Below are 24,449 nucleotides of genomic sequence, written 5' to 3'. Positions count from 1 at the left end.
GCTTCCTTAATAAAGATACCCAAGAGTTGCACATGTGTCTAATTTTACAATATTTTTCAGTGTTACGAGAGGAGCGAGAGAGATAGGTACGGCTGTAAGGGCGCACTCCACCTTGTGTGTTACTGGTAACTGGTTACTACTACTGAGACTATCACTTAATTGCACCATTACTCCCATACTTGATTTATCAACGAGTCGGTTCTGTGAACCATTCATCTACAAGTACACTCAAGTGATGGAGTGATGGTACAGTCAAGTGATGGAGTGATGGAACAATCAATTGAGGGAGTAATGGTACAATCAAGTGATCGAGTGATGGTACAATCAAATGATGGAGTGATGGTGCAATCAAGTAATGGAGTGATGGTACAATCAAGTGATGGACTGAGAGTACAGTCAAGAGATTGAGTGATAGTACAGTCATATGACGGAGTAATGGTACAGTCATGTGACGGAGTGATGGTACAGTCATGTGACGGAGTAATGGTACAGTCATGTGACGGAGTGATGGTACAGTCAAGTGAAGGAGTAATGGACGGAAGTAGTGATGATGCAGTGAAAAGGCCCTCATCAGCGTCAAGGAACTTTCCTTGAAGGGCCTAGGTCAAGAGGTCCTCACCAGCTTCAAGGAAGCTTCCTTGAAAGGCCTAGGTCAAGAGACCCTCACCAGCGTCAAGGAACTTTCCTTGAGGGGCCTAGGTCAAGAGCCCCTCACCAGCGTCAAGGAACATTCCTTGAGGGGCCTAGGTCAAGAGGCCCTCACCAGCGTCAAGGAACTTTCCTTGAGGGGCCTAGGTCAAGAGGCCCTCACCAGCGTCAAGGAACCTTCCTTGAGGGGCCTAGGTCAAGAATCCCTCACCAGCGTCAAGGAAGCTTCCTTGAGGGACCTAGGTCAAGAGGCCCTCACCAGCGTCAAGGTAGATTCCTTGAGGGGCCTAGGTCAAGAGGCCCTCATCAGCGTCAAGGAAGCTTCCTTGAGGGGCCTAGGTCAAGAGGCCCTCACCAGCGTCAAGGAAGTTTCCTTGAGGGACCTAGGTCAAGAGGCCCTCACCAGCGTCAAGGAAGCTTCCTTGAGGGACATAGGTCAAGAGGCCCTCACCAGCGTCAAGGAAGCTTCCTTGAGGGACATAGGTCAAGAGGCCCTCACCAGCGTCAAGGAAGCTTCCTTGAGGGACCTAGGTCAAGAGGCCCTCACCAGCGTCAAGGAAGCTTCCTTGAGGGACATAGGTCAAGAGGCCCTCACCAGCGTCAAGGAAGCTTCCTTGAGGGACATAGGTCAAGAGGCCCTTACCAGCGTCAAGGAAGCTTCCTTGAGGGACATAGGTCACGAGACCCTCACCAGCGTCATGGAAGCTTCCTTGAGGGATTAGGTCAAGAGGCCCTCACCAGCGTCAAGGAACTTTCCTTGAGGGATCTAGATCAAGAGGCCCTCATCAGCGTCAAGGAAGCTTCCTTGAGGGGTCTTGGTCAAGAGGTCCTCACCAGCATCAAGGAACCTTCCTTGAGAGGCCTAGGTCAAGAGGCCCTCACCAGCGTCAGGGAAGCTTCCTCGAGGGGCCTAGGTCAAGAGGCCATCACCAGCGTCAAGGAACCTTACTTGATGGGCCTAGGTCAAGAGGCCCTCACCAGCGTCAAGGAAGCTTCCTTGAGAGGCCTAGATCAAGAGGCCCTCACCAGCGTCAAGGAACTTTCCTTGAGTCGCCTAAGTCAAGAGGCCCTAACCAGCGTCAAGGAACTTTCCTTGAGGGGCATAGGTCAAGAGGCCATCACCAACATCAAGAAACTTTCCTTGAGGGGCCTAGGTCAAGAGGCCATCACCAACATCAAGAAACTTTCCTTGAGGGGCCTAGGTCAAGAGGCCATCACCAGCCTCAAGGAACTTTCCTTGAGGGGCCTAGGTCAAGAGGCCCTCACAAGCGTCAAGGAACTTTTCTTGAGGGGCCTAGGTCAAGAGGCCCTCACCAGTGGCAAGGAACTTTCCTTGAGGGGCCTAGGTCAAGAGGCCCTCACCACCGTCAAGGAACTTTCCCTGAGGGGCCTAAGTGAAGAGGCCCTCACCAGCGTCAAGGAACTTTCCTTGAGGGGCCTAGGTCAAGAGCCCCCTCACCATCGTCAAGGAAGCTTCCTTGAAGGAGCTAGGTCAGGAGGCCCTCACCAGCGTCAAGGAAGTTTCCATGCCGGAAAAAAAATCCCCCCCCAGTACCAACAATACCACCAGTCCGATAACATTCTTCTTTGCAAATATACAGGGTCTAAAGCCAGCAACAAACAACAAAATACCTTTCATCCGTGGACTGCTTGCAGAGGCAAAGGCAATGTTCGCGGCTTTCACTGAGACCCACATAAAGGATCACTTGGACAACGAAATATGGATCCCAGGTTACAACCTATACAGATGTGACAGAGTGAACAGGCAAAAGGGGGGGGGGGGTTGGCCTGTACATTGCAGAGTCACTTGTTTGCACAGAACTGCTTAATGCCTTAAATGATGTAGTGGAAGTTTTAGCAGTAAAGGTCGAGAACCAAAACCTAGTCATTGTGGTAGTCTACAAGCCTCCGGATGCAACATCCCAGCAATTCCAGGAACAGCTGTTAAAAATTGACCACTGTCTGGAAAATCTTCCAGCTCCTGCACCCAACATCTTGCTCCTGGGGGACTTCAACTTAAGGCACCTAAAATGGAGGAATATAGCAAATAATACTGTTGCAGTAATAACACCAGGAGGCAGCTCTGATGAAAACTCACACTCACACGAGCTTTTAAATCTCTGCACAAAATTCAATTTAAACCAGCAAATAATAGAGCCTACTAGACTGGAGAATACACTAGACCTCATCTTCACTAACAATGATGATCTGATAAGAAATGTCACCATATCAAAAACAATATACTCAGATCACAACATAATTGAGGTTCAGACATGTATGCGTGGAGCCCCAGACCGACAAAATGAGACTAGTCACGAGGGAGCATTCACCAAATTCAACTTCAATAACAAAAACATAAAGTGGGACCAAGTAAACCAAGTCCTAACCGATATAAGCTGGGAAGATATACTAAGCAACACAGACCCAAACTTATGCCTAGAACAGATTAACTCGGTGGCACTCGATATATGCACAAGGCTTATTCCTCTAAGAAAAAGGAGGAGTAGATGTAAAATAGAAAGAGACAGGCGCTCCCTTTACAGGCGACGGAAAAGAATAACAGAGCGGCTAAAAGAGGTCAATATATCTGAAATGCGCAGGGAGACACTGGTCAGAGAAATAGCAAGCATCGAACTTAAGCTAAAAGAATCCTTTAGGAGTCAGGAATCGCGGGAAGAACTAAAAGCAATAAATGAAATCGAAAGAAACCCAAAGTATTTCTTCTCCTATGCCAAATCAAAATCGAGAACAACGTCCAGTATTGGGCCCCTACTTAAACAAGATGGGTCCTACACAGATGACAGCAAGGAAATGAGTGAGCTACTCAAGTCCCAATATGACTCAGTTTTTAGCAAGCCGCTAACCAGACTGAGAGTCGAAGATCAAAACGAATTTTTTATGAAAGAGCCACAAAATTTGATTAACACAAGCCTATCCGATGTTATCCTGACACCAAATGACTTCGAACAGGCGATAAATGACATGCCCATGCACTCTGCCCCAGGGCCAGACTCATGGAACTCTGTGTTCATCAAGAACTGCAAGAAGCCCCTATCACGAGCCTTTTCCATCCTATGGAGAGGGAGCATGGACACGGGGGTCGTCCCTCAGTTACTAAAAACAACAGACATAGCCCCACTCCACAAAGGGGGCAGTAAAGCAACAGCAAAGAACTACAGACCAATAGCACTAACATCCCATATCATAAAAATCTTTGAAAGGGTCCTAAGAAGCAAGATCACCACCCATCTAGAAACCCATCAGTTACACAACCCAGGGCAACATGGGTTTAGAACAGGTCGCTCCTGTCTGTCTCAACTACTGGATCACTACGACAAGGTCCTAAATGCACTAGAAGACAAAAAGAATGCAGATGTAATATATACAGACTTTGCAAAAGCCTTCGACAAGTGTGACCATGGCGTAATAGCGCACAAAATGCGCGCTAAAGGAATAACAGGAAAAGTCGGTCGATGGATCTATAATTTCCTCACTAACAAAACACAGAGAGTAGTCGTCAACAGAGTAAAGTCCGAGGCAGCTACGGTGAAAAGCTCTGTTCCACAAGGCACAGTACTAGCTCCCATCTTGTTCCTCATCCTCATATCCGACATAGACAAGGATGTCAGCCACAGCACCGTGTCTTCCTTTGCAGATGACACCCGAATCTGCATGACAGTGTCTTCCATTGCAGACACTGCAAGGCTCCAGGGGGACATCAACCAAATCTTTCAGTGGGCTGCAGAAAACAATATGAAGTTCAACGATGAGAAATTTCAATTACTCAGATATAGTAAACATGAGGAAATTAAATCTTCATCAGAGTACAAAACAAATTCTGGCCACAAAATAGAGCGAAACACCAACGTCAAAGACCTGGGAGTGATCATGTCGGAGGATCTCACCTTCAAGGACCATAACATTGTATCAATCGCATCTGCTAGAAAAATGACAGGATGGATAATGAGAACCTTCAAAACTAGGGAGGCCAAGCCCATGATGACACTCTTCAGGTCACTTGTTCTATCTAGGCTGGAATATTGCTGCACTCTAACAGCACCTTTCAAGGCAGGTGAAATTGCCGACCTAGAAAATGTACAGAGAACTTTCACGGCGCGCATAACGGAGATAAAACACCTCAATTACTGGGAGCGCTTGAGGTTTCTAAACCTGTATTCCCTGGAACGCAGGAGGGAGAGATACATGATTATATACACCTGGAAAATCCTAGAGGGACTAGTACCGAACTTGCACACGAAAATCACTCACTACGAAAGCAAAAGACTTGGCAGACGATGCACCATCCCCCCAATGAAAAGCAGAGGTGTCACTAGCACGTTAAGAGACCATACAATAAGTGTCAGGGGCCCGAGACTGTTCAACTGCCTCCCAGCACACATAAGGGGGATTACCAACAGACCCCTGGCAGTCTTCAAGCTGGCACTGGACAAGCACCTAAAGTCAGTTCCTGATCAGCCGGGCTGTAGCTCGTACGTTGGTTTGCGTGCAGCCAGCAGCAACAGCCTGGTTGATCAGGCTCTGATCCACCAGGAGGCCTGGTCACAGACCGGGCCGCGGGGGCGTTGACCCCCGAAACTCTCTCCAGGTAAACTCCAGGTAAATGAGGGACCTAGGTCAAGAGGCCCTCACCAGCGTCAAGGAAGCTTTCTTGAGGGGCCTAGGTCAAGAGGCCCTCACCAGCCTCAAGGAAGCGTCCATGAGGGGCCTAGGTCAAGAGCCCCCTCACCAGCATCAAGGAAGCTTTCTTGAGGGGCCTAGGTCAAGAGGCCCTCACTAGCGTCAAGGAAGCGTCCATGAGGGGCCTAGGTCAAGAGCCCCTCACCATCATCAAGGAAGCTTCCTTGAAGGGGCTACGTCAAGAGGCCCTCACCAGCGTCAAGGAACTTTCCTTGAAGGGCCTAGGTCAAGGGCCCCCTCACCAGCGTCAAGGAAGCTTTCTTGAGGGGCCTAGGTCAAGAGGCCCTCACCAGCGTCAAGGAAGCGTCCATGAGGGGCCTAGGTCAAGAGCCCCTCACCATCGTCAAGGAAGCTTCCTTGAAGGGGCTAGGTCAAGAGGCCCTCACCAGCGTCAAGGAACTTTCCTTGAGGGGCCTAGGTCAAGAGGCCCTCACCAGCGCCAAGGAACTTTCCTTGAGGGGCCTAGGTCTAGAGGCCTTCACCAGCGTCAAGAAAGCTTCCTTGAGGGGCCTAGGTCAAGAGGCCCTCACCAGCGTCAAGAAAATTTCCTTGAGGGGCCTAGGTCAAGAGGCTTTCACCAGCGTCAAGGAAGTTTCCTTGAGGGTCCTAACTCAAGAGGCCCTCACCAGGGTCAAGGAAGCTTCCTTGAGGGTCATAGGTCAAGAAGCCCTCAACGGTGTCAAGGAAGCTTCCTTGAGGGGCCTAGGTCAAGAGGCCCTCACCAGGGCCAAGTAAGCTTCCTTGAGGGTCAAAGGTCAAGAGGTCCTCACCAGCGTCAAGGAAGTTTCCTTGTGGGATCTAGGTCAAGAGGTCCTCACCAGCGTCCAGGAAGCTTCCTTGAGGGGCCTAGGTCAAGAGGCCCTCACCAGGGTCAAGTAAGTTTCCTTGAGGGGCCTGGGTCAAGAGGCCCTCACCAGGGTCAAGTAAGTTTCCTTGAGGGGCCTAGGTCAAGAGGCCCTCACCAGGGTCAAGTAAGTTTCCTTGAGGGGCCTGGGTCAAGAGGCCCTCACGAGCATCAAGGAACTTTCCTTGAGGTTGCTAAGTGAAGAGGCCCTCACCAGCATCAAGGAAGTTTCCTTGTGGGATCTAGGTCAAGAGGTCCTCACCAGCGTCCAGGAAGCTTCCTTGAGGGGCCTAGGTCAAGAGGCCCTCACCAGCGTCAAGGAAGCTTGCTTGAGGGGCCTGGGTCAAGAGGCCCTCACCAGCATCAAGAAAGCTTCCTTGAGGGAGCTCTTGTGGAACCTGGGAACTATTCCCTAAAAAGATTTAAAGGAATTCGTCTGAATATATTTCTAAAGTTCATTTTTTGTTACAAGCAAATTTAAGAAATTTAGTTAATATAACTGGAATATTATTTTAATTAGATAACTTCACATCTCACATAGGTTATAAGTTATAAAACTTTCTTTATGATCTTCAATAAGTGGACAATTAAGCACAAAGTGTTCAAGATAGTGACCAGAGGGCTGGTCACATTCTTTGTTTGAGGTTTAATCATCATCTGTGTGATGCCAGTAGCAGATTGTAACCCAAGTATCACTTCTCTTATTATTATTATTATTATTATTATTATTATTATTATTATTATTATTATTATTATTATTATTATTATTATTATTATGTGTTTTTAATAAGATTTAAAACCTATCGACCACGCTCGGGTCATTAGGACTTCACATAACCTTTAAGATGACGATAATAATAATAATAATAATAATAATAATAATAATAATAATAATAATAATAATAATAATAATAATAATAATAATAATAGTTACTCCTTGAACTCTAGGAGGTTCATGACTAATACGGGAATTTTAATGAGTCCAAATGAATATACTATGATGAAGACTAACGAAAGCTTGTTAGTGATATCTTACACTGTTGCCGGAGTCGGAGTTTGAGATGCACATGTTATCTTGGTACTGGATGGTGATGTCAATGTCCTTACTGTAAGCGGAAACAGCGAAATTGTCGCAGATCCTTTTAATACGCTCCCTGGAGCGGTGTTCGTGCCCAGGCAACACTGCCAGGGTATGGATGTAGTAGTCAGCTGGGTTGAACGTTGCTGGGCACTTGTGGCCAAGACTGCAAGCAAACACATCCTTCCATCACTGTTAAATTAATTGATAATTATGTTTATGTTATATATATATATATATATATATATATATATATATATATATATATATATATATATATATATATATATATATATATATATATATATATATATATATATATATATATATATATATAATATATATATAGGTAGTAGGTTGGTAGACAGCAACCACCCAGGGAGGTACTACCGTCCTGCCAAGTGAGTGTAAAATGAAAGCCTATAATTGTTTTACATGATGGTAGGATTGCTGGTGTCTTTTGTCTCTCTCATAAATATGCAAGATTACAGGTACGTCTTGCTACTTCTACTTACACTTAGGTCACACTACACATACATGTACACGTTTATTTATACACACTCATCTGAGTTTTCTTAGATTTTATCTTAATAGTTCTTGGTCTTATTACTTTTCCTTTTATATCCATGGGGAAGTGGAATAAGAATCTTTCCTCCGTAAGCCATGCGTGTTGTAAAAGTCAACTAAAATGCCGGGAACAATGTGCTAGTAACCCCTTTTCCTGTACAGATTACTGAAAAGAATAATAAGAAGAAAATTGTCAAAGCGGGAAGTCTGAATGTGCGTGGATGTTGTGCAGATGATAAGAAAGAGATGATTGTGGATGTTATGAATAAGAAGAAGCTGGATGTCCTGGCTTTAAGTGAAACAAAGCTGAAGGGGGTGGGAGAGTTTCAGTGGAGAGGAATAAATGGGATTAGGTCAGGGGTTTCAAATAGAGTTAGAGCTAAAGAAGGAGTAGCAATAATGTTGAAGGATAAGCTATGGCAGGAAAAGAGGGACTACAGATATATTAATTCAAGGATTATGTGGAGTAAAATAAAGGTTGGATGTGAAAAGTGGGTTATAGTAAGCATATATGCACCTGGAGAAGAGAGAAGTGTAGAGGAGAGAGAGAGAGATTTTGGGAAATGTTGAGTGAATGCGTGGGGAGTTTTGAACCAAGTGTGAGAGTACTTGTGGTTGGGGATTTCAATGCTAAAGTGGGTAAAAATGTTGTGGAGGGAGTAGTAGGTAATTTTGGGGTGCCAGGGGTAAATGTAAATGGGGAGCCTTTAATTGAGCTATGTGTAGAAAGAGGTTTGGTAATAAGTAATACATATTTTATGAAGAAGAGGATAAATAAATATACAAGATATGATATAGCACGTAATGAAAATAGTTTGTTAGATTATGTATTGGTGGATAAAAGGTTGATGGGTAGGCTCCAGGATGTACATGTTTATAGAGGGGCAACTGATATATCGGATCATTATCTAGTTGTAGCTACAGTTAGAGTAAGAGGTAGATGGGAAAAGAGGAAAATGGCAACAACAAGCAAGAGGGAGGTGAAAGTGTATAAACTAAGGGAAGAGAAAGTTCGGGTGAGATATAAGCAACTATTGGCAAAAAGGTGGGCTAGTGCAAGTATGAGTTGTGGGGGGGGTTGAAGAGGGTTGGAATAGTTTTAAAAATACAGTATTAGAATGTGGGGCAGAAGTTTGTGGTTATAGGAGAGTGGGTGCAGGAAGAAAGAGGAGTGATTGGTGGAATGATGAAGTAAAGGGTGTGATAAAAGAGAAAAAGTTATTTTATGATAGGTTTTTACAAAGCAGAAGTAGAGTAGAGTATATGGAGAGTAAAAGAAAGGTGAAGAGAGTGGTGAGAGAGTGCAAAAGGAGAGCAAATGATAGAGTGGGAGAGGCACTGTCAAGGAATTTTAATGAAAATAAGAAAAAAATTTGGAGTGAGTTAAACAAGTTAAGAAAGCCTAGAGAACGAATGGATTTGTCAGTTAAAAACAGAGTTGCGGAGTTAGTAGATGGGGAGATGGAGGTTTTGGGTAGATGGAGAGAATATTTTGAGGAACTTTTAAATGTTGACGAAGAAACGGAAGCGGTAATTTCATGCACTGGCCAGGGAGGTATACCATCTTTTAGGAGTGAAGAAGAACAGGATGTGAGTGTGGGGGAGGTGCGTGAGGCATTACGTAGAATGAAAGGGGGTAAAGCAGCTGGAACTGATGGGATCATGACAGAAATGTTAAAAGCAGGGGGGATATAGTGTTGGAGTGGTTGGTATTTTTGTTTAATAAATGTATGAAAGAGGGGAAGGTACCTAGAGATTGGCGGAGAGCATGTATAGTCCCTTTATATAAAGGGAAGAGGGACAAAAGAGATTGTAAAAATTATAGAGGAATAAGTTTACTGAGTATACCAGAAAAAGTGTACGGTAGGGTTATAATTGAAAGAATTAGAGGTAAGACAGAATATAGGATTGCGGATGAGCAAGGAGGTTTCAGAGTGGGTAGGGGATGTGTAGATCAAGTGTTTACATTGAGGCATATATGCGAACAGTATTTAGATAAAGGTAGGGAAGTTTTTATTGCATTTATGGATTTAGAAAAGGCATATGATAGAGTGGATAGGGGAGCAATATGGCAGATGTTGCAAGTATATGGAATAGGTGGTAAGTTACTAAATGCTGTTAAGAGTTTTTATGAGGATAGTGAGGCTCAGGTTAGGGTGTGTAGAAGAGAGGGAGACTACTTCCCAGTAAAAGTACGTCTTAGACAGGGAAGTGTAATGTCACCATGGTTGTTTAATATATTTATAGATGGGGTTGTAAAAGAAGTAAATGCTAGGGAGTTCGGGAGAGGGGTGGGATTAAATTATGGGGAATCAAATACTTTTTGCTGATGATACTGTGGTCATGGGAGATTCTAAAGAAAAACTGCAAAGGTTAGTGGATGAGTTTGGGAGTGTGTGCAAAGGTAGAAAGTTGAAAGTTAACATAGAAAAGAGTAAGGTGATGAGGGTATCAAATGATTTAGATTAAGAAAAATTGGATATCAAATTGAGGAGGAGGAGTATGGAAGAAGTGAATGTTTTCAGATACTTGGGAGTTGACGTGTCGGCGGATGGATTTATGAAAGATGAGGTTAATCATAGAATTGATGAGGAAAAAAAGGTGAGTGGTGCATTGAGGTATATGTGGAGACAAAAAACATTGTCTATGGAGGCAAAGAAGGGAATGTATGAAAGTATAGTAGTACCAACACTCTTGTATGGGTGTGAAGCTTCGGTTGTGAATGCAGCAGCGAGGAGGCGGTTGGAGGCAGTGGAGATGTCCTGTCTAAGGGCAATGTGTGGTGTAAATATTATGCAGAAAATTCGGAGTGTGGAAATCAGGAGAAGGTGTGGAGTTAATAAAAGTATTAGTCAGAGGGCTGAAGAGGGTTTGTTGAGGTGGTTTGGTAATTTAGAGAGAATGGATCAAAGTAGAATGATATGGAGAGCATTTAAATCTGTAAGGGAAGGAAGGCGGGGTAGGGGTCGTCCTCGAAACGGTTAGAAGGAGGGGGTAAAGGAGGTTTTGTGGGCGAGGGGCTTGGACTTCCAGCAAGCGTGCGTGAGCATGTTAGATAGGAGTGAATGGAGACGAATGGTATTTGGGACCTGAAGATCTGTTGGAGTGTGAGCAGGGTAATATTTAGTGAAGGGATTCAGGAAAACCGGTTCTTTTTATATAGCCGGACTTGAGTCCTGGAAATGGGAAGTACAATGTCTGCACTCTAAAGGAGGGGTTCGGGATATTAGCAGTTTGGAGGGATATGTTGTGTATTTTCATACGTATATGCTTCTAAACTGTTGTGTTCTGAGCACCTCTGTAAAAGCAGTGATTATGTGTGAGTGAGGTGAAAGTGTTGAATGATGATGAAAGTATTTTCTTTATGGGGATTTTCTTTCTTTTTTGGGTCACCCTGCCTCGGTGGGAGACGGCCGACTTGTTAATATATATGTATATATATATATATATATATATATATATATATATATATATATATATATATATATATATATATATATATATATATATATATATATATATATATATTATATAGTGAACATTTATTAATAAACAAAATACATTTACAGAAAAAAACATAAACATGAATACAATGGCACAATGTATCAAAGATGATGAATTTCCTCCAGCTCCTCCGAGGCTGGACGTGAGCCAAGTATGCAGCAAGCATTTCCCCTCTGGATGGCGACGCTGAGACGCTGGAACATGAAAGTGGCTGCCCTTGGGTCCCTGGTGGTGTCGATGAGTCTGGAACCCAATTCTTTAAGGAAACGTGTGGCATTTTTTCCCCATGATCCCAAGGTCTCTGATCCCACTGGGACAAATTGATACTGTTGGCTAATGTCCCTGTACTTGCTGATCTTGTACTCCTCCCTGTGGTCAGCAGCTCCTCCCTGTCGCCCCACACTGTGATGGATATAGGTGTCAGCCAGTGTGGACACACAGGTATAGTCCCATGCTAAGAGCTTGCCATTCTTCCAAGGATAGATGGTGATCCCGTCGGGGCGGTTTGCTGGGTTGTGGGTATTGTTTGCTGCAAGTGATCGTGGCTCCCTCTCGGCAGGGCATCCAGCTGTAGCAAGGGTTCTCTTAATGATGTCGTTGACCTCATTGTGTCTTGCATGCCAGCCCTTGGTTTTGGAGCAGTTAAGACCATGTAGACCGTATTGGTCTGCTTGCACTTCGCCGCAAATACACATATATTCTGTGTGAATTGGGGCAGCAAGGCGCAGAGCCACTGCAATACGGAGGGTCTTAGGGTCGAGTCGCGTTCCCATTGCCGATATGGGAACTGTTTGGAGGAAGTCCCCGGAGTGAGGTGCACTCACAGCCTGGAGACAGGCAATCTCCCTATCTGATGTTGCAGCCCTGAGCATGTTGGCAAGCACCTTTTCAGCAATTGGGCTATCCCAGCTTGACTGTTTGTGAGCCAGTGCCGCACTAGGGTTTGGTGCTGGAGCAGCAAGAGTCTCCCATTCGGTGATGGCACTGACATAGCTAGGGTCTTCTATTCCTGCTGAGTCACTGAGGGTGTCAGGAAGAATTTGTCTTATCAACTCGTTTGATGCAATGGAAGAGGATAGGAAAGCTGGTAGAGCAATCTGGGAGGATCTGCGTACTCCTAGCCCTCCAAGCCTGACCGGGAGTGAGGCTTGCAACCACTGTCCATCGTCAAGGGAAAGATTCAGTACACTCTCTAGCATGGCCTTCAGGAGAGAGTCATATTCCTTGAGTTTTGGACTGCTGAAGGCTGGGGAGCATCTCAGAAAATAGGTAAGTTTTGGGGTTGACAGGCACCTGGTGAGTAGGTAGAAGGCATCGTGTGTGTCAATGTCTTTCATCCTGCTTTCCATCGTCCGGAGGTCTGAGACTTTTTTTCCTAGGATGAGATCGATGGCATTGGACCCAAGAGGAGCACCGAGGAGAGTGCTATTGGCTGGATCAATGGCTCGTGCTCCTGGTAAAACGGTACTAATATTCTGGATCAACTGTTGATTGGTAGAAATTATTTCACATTTGGTGGGGTTTAAAGAAAGGCCCAGGCTTTCTCCCATGTCTTTAATTTTACTGATGTCCTCCAGGAGAGATTCTGTTGTGCCAGCTAGGGTACCGTCGTCCAGGAACCAGATATTGAGCTCGCTGGAGAGTGCCTCCATGACTTCCTTGATGACCAAACAAAATAGAAAGGGGGCGAGAGGGTCCCCCTGTTGCACGCCCTAACACGAGTCAATTTCATGGTCCCCAAACAATAGTTTGGAAGTCACACTATAACACGATTCTATGAAGGGATAAAGGGAAGGGAAGTTTCTATAAACTGCTTGGAGAGCAGCATCCCTTCTGACTGAGTTGAAAGCATTGGCAAAGTCCAATTTGACCAAGGCTTTTTCATAGGACATGTTTTTGATATATACTCGTGCTGCGTGGGCAGCTGCTTCACAGCCCTGTTGAACGCCGAAACCGAGCTGAGTTGGTTTCAGCATTGCAGCAGCCTCTTGACTCACCCTTCTTACTGCAGCCTTGGCGACTAGGCGCCGAAGGGTGTTACCCACTGCAATGGGCCTGATTCCGCCATCCTTTTTCCGGAGGGCACACAATGAGGCACCAAAGAAAAAGGGTCTGATGGCCTCTGGGACACCACCGGCCAGGCACAGGTTGGAAAATTTGGTGAGTTCAGACAGTAGCCTCTCTGAAACCTCACCAAGTGCTGGATTGAGTATTTGTTTTAAGTGTTGAGGCCTTAAACCGGTGAAACCTCCTGCTGAACCCTGTGGAAATGACATAGCAGCTTTATACACATCAGCATCCTGTAAGGTTAGATGTTCTTCGCCTGCTGCAATGTCAGGGAGGTCAATGTTGGTACTGGGAGCCCTGGGTGGATGTTTGTCCTTCAGAGCTTGCGCCGTGCTGACGTCCTTGGGAGCGATGGTATCCTCACTGGTTATAAGTCTCAAAGCTCCAATAGTATTACCCTCTTCTATTTTTTTGCTAATTTGGGCTCTGATTTTTGAGGTGTCAGGTGTCCTGTTGTTGGCATTTGCCCGGCGGGTGTTTGTCGCCCTAGGGGGGAGACGGACGAGGTTGTCATCCCTTGGGAATGCATTTATTGCCCTAATAACATGTGTTGCTAGTGACTTGTCCCTCCTTGGTGGGACAGCCAAACAGGCATTGCCAAAAAGCAGCAAGTTGTGCCAGGATCTGTTGTTTGAAGGAGCATCGTTGACTTTCTTCAGAAGGTCAGTGAATTTGCTAGCAGCTTGAGGGCGAGCTGCTTTGGGGATGTGTGTCAGAGTCCTGGTGGATGTTAATTTGATTGCAGATTTGAGGTCCTCTGTAGAGGTGAAGTCACGGTAGCTGTCAGCCCTGTCTGCTGGGGGAGGCTGTTGGTTGTTCTCATTTGGAGCTCTCCTGGAGCCTAGACATCTATTGTGTGCACGGATGTTGCCAGATGTGGGATTGAGTGCACATTCCCTGTGGCACACCCGGCAAATGCCTCGTGAACGACAGCTTTGGCTCTGTCGTGAAGATTCCTGGGAACCCGCGACTACTTGTGACATTGCTGATATCGTGGGGGTGGGAGGGCGCCAGCTGTGGGGTGACGGGTGAAGGGCAGCATGGATGCATGGGGGATGAGGGTGGGGGAGTAGCGAGCGGCGGAACTTGTAATTGGTGGGGCACTAAACGGCAACACCCTTGGTCAGGAAGTCAGTGGGCCTTGGCTGGGATGAGGGGAGGGGATCTGGGATGGGGGAGGGGGGAGGGAGTGGCCCTGTGTGTTCGCTCAAGACGCACATCACTGACTAACTTTTGCAAATTGTTATACACTTATTGTTCCATTTAGAAAAAACCCCTCGCCATTTGGCACACTAATCACCATGCTCACACTATTAACCGAGGTGTTCTGTTCACCGTCCAATGACCATGTCGTGGGCGGCCACTTCCTTCCCCAACCCACGACCCCGGCCGATCACAGATGTAAACAAAACCTCCTCCACACCTCCACTGCCAGGATCCCCTCACCACCGCTACTTCCCAAATCCCAACATGCACACTGCACTTTCACTGATACAGAAGCAATGGTCCGATGTAGAGGTTTGTCACAACTCTGTGATCTCCGGTCGATACTCACGATGATGTCTGCCGAAACTGGCCCGCGTAAACCATGTTGGTTCCTGGTTTACACACAGAATGTATGGAGCACCACACACTGGCTCCCTCCCTCCACGCCGGCAAGCGCGCGTATATATATATATATATATATACATATATATATATATATATATATATATATATATATATATATATATATATACATATATATATACATATATATATATATATATATATATATATATATATATATATATATATATATATATATATATATATATATATATATATATATATATATATATATATATATATATATATATATATATATATATATATATATATATATATATATATATATATATATATATATATATATATATATATATATATATATGGCAGAGTGCTCTGAAAAAGGAGGAACACTTTCGTTGTAAGTCACTCCATCACTATGTTGTCAGAGACCTGCCAGTACTATTATTAATAAACTGTACATATCACCAGTACAGATACATACACCCTCCAACGCATTCTGTTTTGTTGAATCCTCTGTATCGTGGGCTTCTTATTGTGATAAAGAGGCTATCGGTCCGAGGAATTGGACGTTTTGGTCTTCTTCCTCATACTGAACCTAATTAACCCCCCAATCCCCCTTCCCTATCCCATCCTCCTTATCCCTCCTTTTCCCTTTCCTCCTCCCCTCCCATCCCTCTCTTTTCCCTGTCCCATTTGTAGCCTCTGGGGTCCTCCCCTCTGGCATTACAGTTTCATTACAGTCTCCTGAGAGACCCCTCTCCATGGGGTCTCTCAGGAGTGGTGTAGTTTCCCGTGACATCTGGATTGTCTGGGGGCGCCATGCTCCCTTCCTGGATTTCCACGAGGTGGAGTGGGGTGTCCTGCAGGTGACGGGTGTATCTCCGGAGACTGCCTGTCGGTTTTGGGAGGTGACAGCTGAGGGAGGAATGTTTTGTGGCGGGTATCCAGTTACACAGATACACAGAGATTCTGCTTTTAACTCTCGCCTCGGCAGGTCATAGCAGCTCTCCTTACGTACTCAGTCTCCCTACGATCCCCGTTGGGGAGGGGAACCTTTACCAGCGTTGTCTTCGCCTTGACTTGCACGATGAGCTACGCAAATCGTGTAAAGATTAGGCCAAACAGTGGTACTGTTGATGATTCAACGAAGCTTGCTCTTGCAAATGTTGTGCAGGAAGCATTGCATGTTAACTTCAATGCTATTCTGACACTCAAAGAAGCATTCATTGTTGTGTGTAATGATGATGCTGAAGCAGAGAAGTTACTCTCTACAGAAGCCACCACTACTCTTACTGCTCAAGGATTTACTGTTACATCCTCTCCTGCCCTCAGGGCAAGAAAATCAGTATTCCTAAAAAAACTGGACAAGATTCTGACTTCTCAACCAATTGCTAAACTCAAGTCATCCATTGAAACTCAAAATACTTGGGCTACTGTTGACAGCATTACTAAAACCCCGAATGCATCGTCTATGCTCAAGGTCACCTTTACCGACGTGAACATGGCTGCCACTGCTCTGAACGAAGGTCTGGCTGCTTACTACTACTACATCAGTCCCACCTACACAGAAGCAGAGAGATATCACTACATCCAACGTTACTGGAACTGTTATTCTTATCTTCACACCACCAAAGCATGTCCAGTAAAAGACAAGAAGTTCTGCACTACATGTGGTAGTGAGGGACACACCTTCAGTTCCTGCACCGCTGCTGCTCCAACACAACCAGCGTGTTTAAACTGCAAAAGTAATGATCATCATACACTGGCAGCAAAATGTCCTACTAGAAAGGATATAATGAAGAAAACACAAGATGCAGCAAAAAAAAAAAAATCTACTAACAACACACCAACGTATGCCGCAATTGCAAAATTACAAGCAGACACTACAAAATTACTTCAAGCATCTACTCAGCCCGCCTCCACCACCATCACCATCACTCCTCCAACATGTGACGTAACGAAGATCCACTAGTGTCTACTATACGCTCACAGGCAGAACATGGCTGTACCTGGATCCTTTAACTCTACCATCAACGAGTTATTTGCATTAAATAATATGCCATCATTTATATTTCCAGCATCTCCACCTTCTGAAGAAATTCTCAAATTCACCAAGGACTTAATAACCACCTCTGCTGCAGAAGGTCCATCAACACCACCAACTAGTGACGTCACTCTAACAACGTCCAATGAGAAGCCTCCACCGCCACCACTCCTCACTGAATCCAACCAATCAGAAGCCTTGCCACCAGAAACATCTTCACCTCGCTCACATCGATTACCTGGAACACCATGGGTTAAATGCAAAGGACTCACATTCTACACCACGACGCAATACCCCGCAAGAATGACTCGCCTAGAACTCATCCAACATCTCCAAGACAACACTGCATCGTACTAAAGTGAAGAAAGACCATATCCTACCTACAACCAGATACTCCACCAACTCCAAACCAACGAATACTACTACAGCTCTCCCATACGTGTGCTACAAATCTCTCAAACAAAATTGAATGCACTGAAAAACAGTTTAAGACTATAACCAACTCATCCTGCTTGCTGCCTTCTGACACTCCCAGCTCCTACCGCTGCCTTCGCCATTCTCTCCTAGTGAGCCAAGTAACGACATCATTCAAGCCTCTCCATCTACGTCTCCAGTACTTCGGTACCACATGTCCCAAAGTGGTTGGGCCACTTGCCTTAATTCCTCCTCTTCCCCTCCTTCCAATCCTTTTCCAGTTATTTCCATCCTTCCTTATCCTTCTTCCTTCCCATCTCACGACAGCTCTCGTCGTCTTATTCGATTCGATTCGATTCGGTATCCGGCCACCTTTTCTTCTGTCTGCCGAGGTGTCTCGGTTGATGTGAGGTTGCTATCACCAGGTTTACTGGTGTGGAGGGTAGGGTATAGGGTATAGCACGGGTTTCACGCTGCATCTGCGCTGCTGGCGATGTCAAGGTCCTCTTGGATATGGGGGGGGGGTGATGTTACAGCCCTTTCATGCCTTCTATTAACTGTCAATCTGCTTTCTCTCTTTCTTTTTTCTTCTTTCCTTCTTTCTTAAAATAATAATGAGAAAGAAGTACCACCATCACGGAGACTTCGTTCCATGACCTTCCTCCTCCTCCCAGGCCCCTTTCGGTTACGGCATCCTGTTTTGGTATGGCTTTGTTATTGAACTATTCTTTGAACTTTTCCCATACGCCTGTACCTATTGCTTGTGACACCTCGTTACCTGCTCCAGGTGCTGAAGCTCCGCTCATTTCTTCTAGTGTCTCTGACCCTTGCACATCTTTAAATATGCATTTGCCTTCCCCAAATACAGTGCGACTATTTTCGGATTGTCCACCTGCCTCAAGTCAGGCCACCCGCAGTCCGACTCCTAAACATTTCAGACCATTTGCTGACAACCGTCCTTCGATTTCTGCTCATTCCACCCAAAAATGACCTACATGACATCCACTTCCTTTGAGCACCATGTTTACATGTACACAATGGACCAAATTCTTTTCTTTGCGACCGACGTCTCCTACAGATTATCTTTCGGATCATAAGAACATAAGAACATAAGAACGAAGGAACAATGCAGCAGGCCTACTGGCCCATGCGAGGCAGGTCCAAGTCTCCTACCGGCTTAAGCCAATGCACCCAACCTAGTCAGGTCAGGTCACCTTGACTTAAGGGAGGAACACGGCAACCGTCCTGGTAGCACAAGCTATTAGGTCCAACTCACACCCACCCACATCCACTCATGTATTTATCCAACCTATTTTTAAAGCTACACAACGTTCTGGCCTCTAGGACCGTACTTGGGAGTTTGTTCCACTCATCCACAACTCTGTTACCAAACCAGTACTTTCCTATATCCTTCCTGAATCTGAATTTTTCTAACTTAAAACCATTGCTGCGAGTCCTGTCTAGGCTAGATATTTTCAGCACACTATTTACATCCCCTTTATTTATTCCCGTCTTCCATTTATACACCTCAATCATATCCCCCCTAATTCTACGTCTTTCTAGAGAGTGCAGATTCAGGGCCCTTAGTCTATCCTCATAGGGAAGGTTTCTGTCAGACACTGCAGCATCATGGGATCTTGTTACAAAGAATTCTTCAACACTTGTTCAACCTTTGGACGAAGACCTACTTCGACTAGTGGATGTTACCACTATGACCCCGCCTCCACCTGCTCCACGTCACCTCATTACAGTATATAAGCCACGTCTACGGCCCTATGCTGTACATTCTACAAGATTGATGGACTGAACACATCGACTCCAGGCTGAGGGACTGATTACCTCATACTCCTCTCCTTACGCCTTCCTCTTTGTATTGGACTGATGAAGCCACTGTGTGGCGAAACGTTTCCTGAATAAAGATTCCCATATGCTGCATAAGTGTCTCAATCTTCAACTTGTCGGTTTTTCAAACCATTCATCACAAGGTTTCTGATACATGGGATCAACTTTGTCATCCTCCTTTGTACATTTTCCAGAGCATTTATATCCATTCTGTAATACGGTGACCAAAACTGTGCAGCATAATCTAAATGAGGCCTAACCAAGGATGTATAGAGTTGAAGAACAACCTGAGGACTCCTATTATTTATGCTTCTTGATATGAAGCCAAGGATTCTATTAGCTTTATTGCGAACACTTATGCACTGCTGTCTTGGTTTCAGATTACTGCTAACCAGAACTCCTAAATCTTTTTCGCAATCCGTAATATTAAGATCTACATTATTTAGTTTATATGTGGCACGGTTATTGTCCTGTCCAACATTTAGAACTTTGCATTTATCTATATTAAACTGCATCTGCCACCTCTCCGACCACTGCATCAGTCTATTTAAATCTTCCTGGAGTGCTCTAATGTCCTCGTCAGAATGAATTCGACGGCCTATTTTGGTGTCATCGGCAAACTTGCTGATGTCGCTCTTTATGCCCTCATCTATGTCGTTTATGTATATTGTGAACAGCAGGGGGCCCAACACTGACCCCTGTGGAACACCGCTCGTGACGCTTCCCCACTCTGATTTCTCCCCATTTATGCAAACTCTCTGCTGCCTGCGATGAATGGTTTGAAAAACCGACAAGTTGAAGATTGAGACACTAATGCAGCATATGGGAATCTTTATTCAGGAAACGTTTCGCCACACAGTGGCTTCATCAGTCCAATACAAAGAATAAGGCGTAAGGAGAGGAGGAGTATGAGGTAATCAGTCCCTCAGCCTGGAGTCGATGTGTTCAGTCCATCAATCTTGTAGAATGTACAGCATAGGGCCGTAGACGTGGCTTATATACTGTAGTGAGGTGAGGTGAAGCAGGCGGAGGCGGGGTCATAGTGGTACCATCCACTAGTCGAAGTAGATCTTCGTCCAAAGGTTGGACAAGTGTTGAAGAATTCTTTGTAACAAGATCCCATGATGCTGCAGTGTCTGACAGTTGTGATGAATGGTTTGAAAAACCGACAAGTTGAAGATTGAGACACTCTCTTACAACATATTGGCCAAAATATATCTTTTCACACTCTTCAGAGTGGTGCACTCATCGTTACAGTTAAGAACACAGGCCACGTTAACGAGCATGCTACATTAAATTCTTGCAGTGGTACGGTGGTCTTGCTGTATACTATTGTACAGTGTGATTTTCTGTCTTGCGGTGATGATATTTTAGAGCAATTGTCCCTTCAAGACCTTCTGATTCTCAAACTGGATATGTATGTCCTGCCCGCTCGTGGGCGGAGGCACTTTCCCAGTCACATTGCCCACTTAACCTTTGACTGTCATGAGCTCCTGTCCTTCGTTTATGTCGCAGGACATCACTTAGGGGTCCGTAAAGTGGTCCCTACGCTCCAACAGTGTCGAAATTGTTGGCCTTCAGACATCCATCTCAATACTTCAGATCTACGGCGGAGTGCCCAGTCTGTAGTGTCGCAGATCATGCCGATACATCTTGCAGTCTTCCCCCACTTGTCTTAATTGCAAGTAAACTCGCCCTTCTTTTTCCAGCCGATGTCATAATTAGCCATAGTATTAGCAACGCCTTCGCTCTTAAGGAGAGCAAAGGCCTTACTAATGCTATGGCTGTCTCTCATCTCCACCTTCAGAGGAATCTTCCTGTCTATGTCCAGCATATCAATTCCTCTCAATATTTTATATGTCGTTATCATATCCCCCTGTCTCTCCTGTCCTCCAGTGTCATCAGGTCGATTTCCCTTAACCTCTCCTCGTAGGACATGCCCTTTAGCTCCGAGACTAGTCTTGTTGCAAAGCTTTGCACTTCTCTAATTTCCTTATTTGCTTGGCTAGGTATGGGTTCCAAACTGGTGTTGCATATCTAATAGGCCTGACTTACACGGTGTACAAGGTCGCGAACGATTCCTTATTAAGTTGCCGGAATGTTATTTCTAGGTTTGCTAGGTGTCCATATGCTGCAGCAGTTATTTGGTTGATGTGCGCCTCAGGAGATGTGCCTGGTGTTATACTCACCCCAGGATCCTTTTCCTGGGTGAGGTTCGTAGTTTCTGGTCATCTAGACTGTACTCTGTCTGCAGTCTTCTTTGTCCTTCCCCAATCTTCATGACTTTGTACTTGGTGGGGTTGAACTCCAGGAGCCAGTTTCTGGACCAGGCCTGCAGCCTATCTAGATCCCTTTGTAGTTCCACCTGGTTCTCGTCCGATTGAATTCTTCTCGTCAACTTCACATCATCTGCAAACTGGGACACTTCTGTGTCTATTCCTTCCAACATGTCATTCACATATTCCAGAAAGAGTACCGGTCCTAGGACTGACCCCTGTGGAACCCCACTTGTCACAAGGGCCCACTCTGACACCTGGTGTCTTCCCGTCAAGTATTCCCTGATCCATTGCAGTGCCTTCCCTGTTATACCTGCCTGGTCTCCCAGCTTATGTGCCAATCTCTTGTGTGGAACTGTTTCTAATGCTTTCTTACAGTCCATGAAAACGCAGTCTACCCACCCCTCTCTCTCTTAGAACTCCAGTAGGTTTGTACCACAGAATTTCCCATCCCTGAATCCATCCTGATTGTCGTTGATAAGTTTATTCTTTTCTAGGTGCTCCACCAGCCTTCTCCAGATAATCTTAATGACTTTGCATACTATACATGTTAGTGAGACTGGTCTGTAGTTTAGTGTTTTGTGTCTGTCTCCTTTTTTAAAAACTGGGGCTACATTTATTGTCTTTCATACCTCAGGTAGTCGCCCTATTTCGATAGATGTGTTGAAGATTGTTGTTAGTGGCACACATAGCATCTCTGCGCTATGTGTGTCGGGTTACAAAAGCTTAAAGTTCCTTCAACTGTTATCCATCCTGTTTCAGGCTATGTGCTGTTGAATTCTTCTGATCCCCTTCCAGATTAAAGTTTTAATGAGAGTGCACTTCTTGTGTGCGTTGGTATACCGTTTCAACAGGTCTTTGTTCGTTTTCTGCTGCATTATACTGCAGCCAGTATTTATTTGTACAGGTCTTATACAGTTTGCTCTCTATATCTCTCCCCTTCCCGTGCATTCTGTATCTCGAATGTTGCGTTCTTGATCTCTTCTCTGCTGCCTCCGATCTTGTAAGGTGAATTTAACACTTATCATCTTTGGGGAGGGTCCCACTGTTACTCTCGTGGTGATCAGTTGGAGACTCTTCTCGCTTCTCATCCTCTTCATGTTAAAAACACAGGTGCTTCCACTCATTTTGAATCTCACACTCAGTCTCTCTCTTGCATTGATATTTCTATCTGTTCTTCGTCAATTGCACTTGATTATGCTTGGTCTGTTCTCCCGGATTTGCACGACAGTGATCACTTTCCTATTCCTCTTACTTCTACCATTTATTTCCGACCTCCTCGTAGCCCCCGCTGGCAATTTGGACGAGCGAATTCGGACGTTTACTCTCATCTTACCGCTTTTTGTGGGGACCCTGCTTCGTCCTCTGTTGATGAACTGGTGCACCAGTTTTTGACCTTAGTTTTGACTGCAGCGTCACTTCTATTCCTCGAACCTCGGGCAGTCATTCTCAGACATGCATGGCTTGGTGGTCTCTCCTGTGTGACCGTTATTAATATAATCGGACCGAAGACCGTAATTTGGATTTTAAGCAGGCGAGGGCAGTCGCTCGCAGCGTCATACGCGATGCTAAACATAATTGTTGACAACATTACGTTTCTACCGTTACCTCAACTTCCCCTATGTGTGAGGTTTGGAAGAAAGTACAGAAGTTGTGTTGCAAGTACGCTCTGGACCCATCTCCCGTTTTAAGGGTTGCTGGTATTAGTGTCGCGGAACCTCTTGAATTTGCCATGGAAATCGGGAACTATCTTGTTCATGTCTCAAGAGCTTCACCGCTGTCCCTCGTTTCTTGCTTCTAAGTCTGCCAGGGACCAATCACCCTTTAATCTTTTTTTTCTAATAGGATGGAGCCTTATAACGTACCTTTTACTCTCTAAGAGCTGGAGTCCACACTTTCCACTTGTCAGTCATCGGCAGCTGGGCTTGATGATATTCATATCCGTATGCTACAGCATCTGCATTCTACAGCCCTTACAGTCCTTTTGCGTCTTTTCAATCTTGTGTGGATGCGAGGGGTTCTTCCTCAACAATGGAAATCTGCCATTGTACTGCTGTTTCGCAAGCCAGGTGCTGCAGGGCTTGATATCTCACACTATCGATTGGTGAATAGACATCTGATAGGGTATTTGGAGACTCACAATAGTCTTTCTTCTCTCCAATATGGGTTTCACAAGGGCCACACTACTTTGGACCCCTTGCTCCACTTACATAAGTATGTGCGAAATGCCTTTGCTAACAAACACTCCGTACTAGAAGTCTTTTTTGATCTTGAGAAGGCATATGACACCACTTGGAGGTATAACATTTTAGCCCAAGCTCACCTCTTAGGCCTTCCTTGCTGCTTTCTTATCTGAAAGACATTTTTGTGTCCGTGTTGATGTATCGTTTTCCTCATACTTTGTTCAGGCCGAGGGAGTCCCACAAGGTTGTGTCCTTAGCACTACCGTTTTTCTTTTTGGCTTTAAATTATCTACCGTCCGTTCTTCCATCGTATATTTGAGCGTCACTTTATGTGGATGACTTTGCTATAGCTTATGCACGCGCTGACTGTCGCCTGGGAGCGGCCCCCTTCACGATGCGACTGACCGTGTTTACTATTGGGTCACTTCTCATGGTTTTAAATTTTCTGATGCAAAAACCCATTTCATTACTCTCACTAGACGTCCTCTTGTCCCAGATATTCCATTGTTCTTGCACAGCTCGCGCATCCCAGAATGTCATACGGCCAATGTTCTTGGTCTTTTGTTCGGTCATCGGTTGTCATGGAAATCCCATATTCCTCTTTGAATGCAGCTTGTTATAGTAGGCTAATTCTCTTAAAATTGTTGCACACCGTCTATGGAGGGGGAAAGCACATCGCCGGACTCTCCTTTGTTTGCATTCCACACTAGTC

At 45.1% G+C, this 24,449-nt stretch overlaps 1 protein-coding gene across 4 annotated transcripts in view; it reads right to left on the bottom strand.

Annotated features, from left to right (window-relative positions):
* The window catches only part of LOC128696231 (protein scarlet-like), a 351,307-nt gene that overhangs the window by 166,895 nt on the left and 159,963 nt on the right, over window positions 1–24,449 (bottom strand). For all 4 annotated transcript variants that reach the window (XR_011392936.1, XM_070092551.1, XM_070092552.1 and 1 more), the window contains one exon: window positions 7,227–7,434. Coding sequence is in view for 3 of the 4 variants with exons in the window: in XM_070092551.1 (XP_069948652.1) it covers window positions 7,227–7,434 (208 nt within the window). In the remaining variant the exon portion in view is untranslated. The remainder of the gene's footprint in view (window positions 1–7,226; window positions 7,435–24,449) is intronic.

This window comes from Cherax quadricarinatus, chromosome 39 (genome assembly GCF_038502225.1).
Source record: "Cherax quadricarinatus isolate ZL_2023a chromosome 39, ASM3850222v1, whole genome shotgun sequence".
NCBI lineage: Eukaryota > Metazoa > Arthropoda > Malacostraca > Decapoda > Parastacidae > Cherax > Cherax quadricarinatus.
Note: the sequence above shows the minus strand (reverse complement) of the source record. Positions and strands in the feature narration are given on the sequence as shown.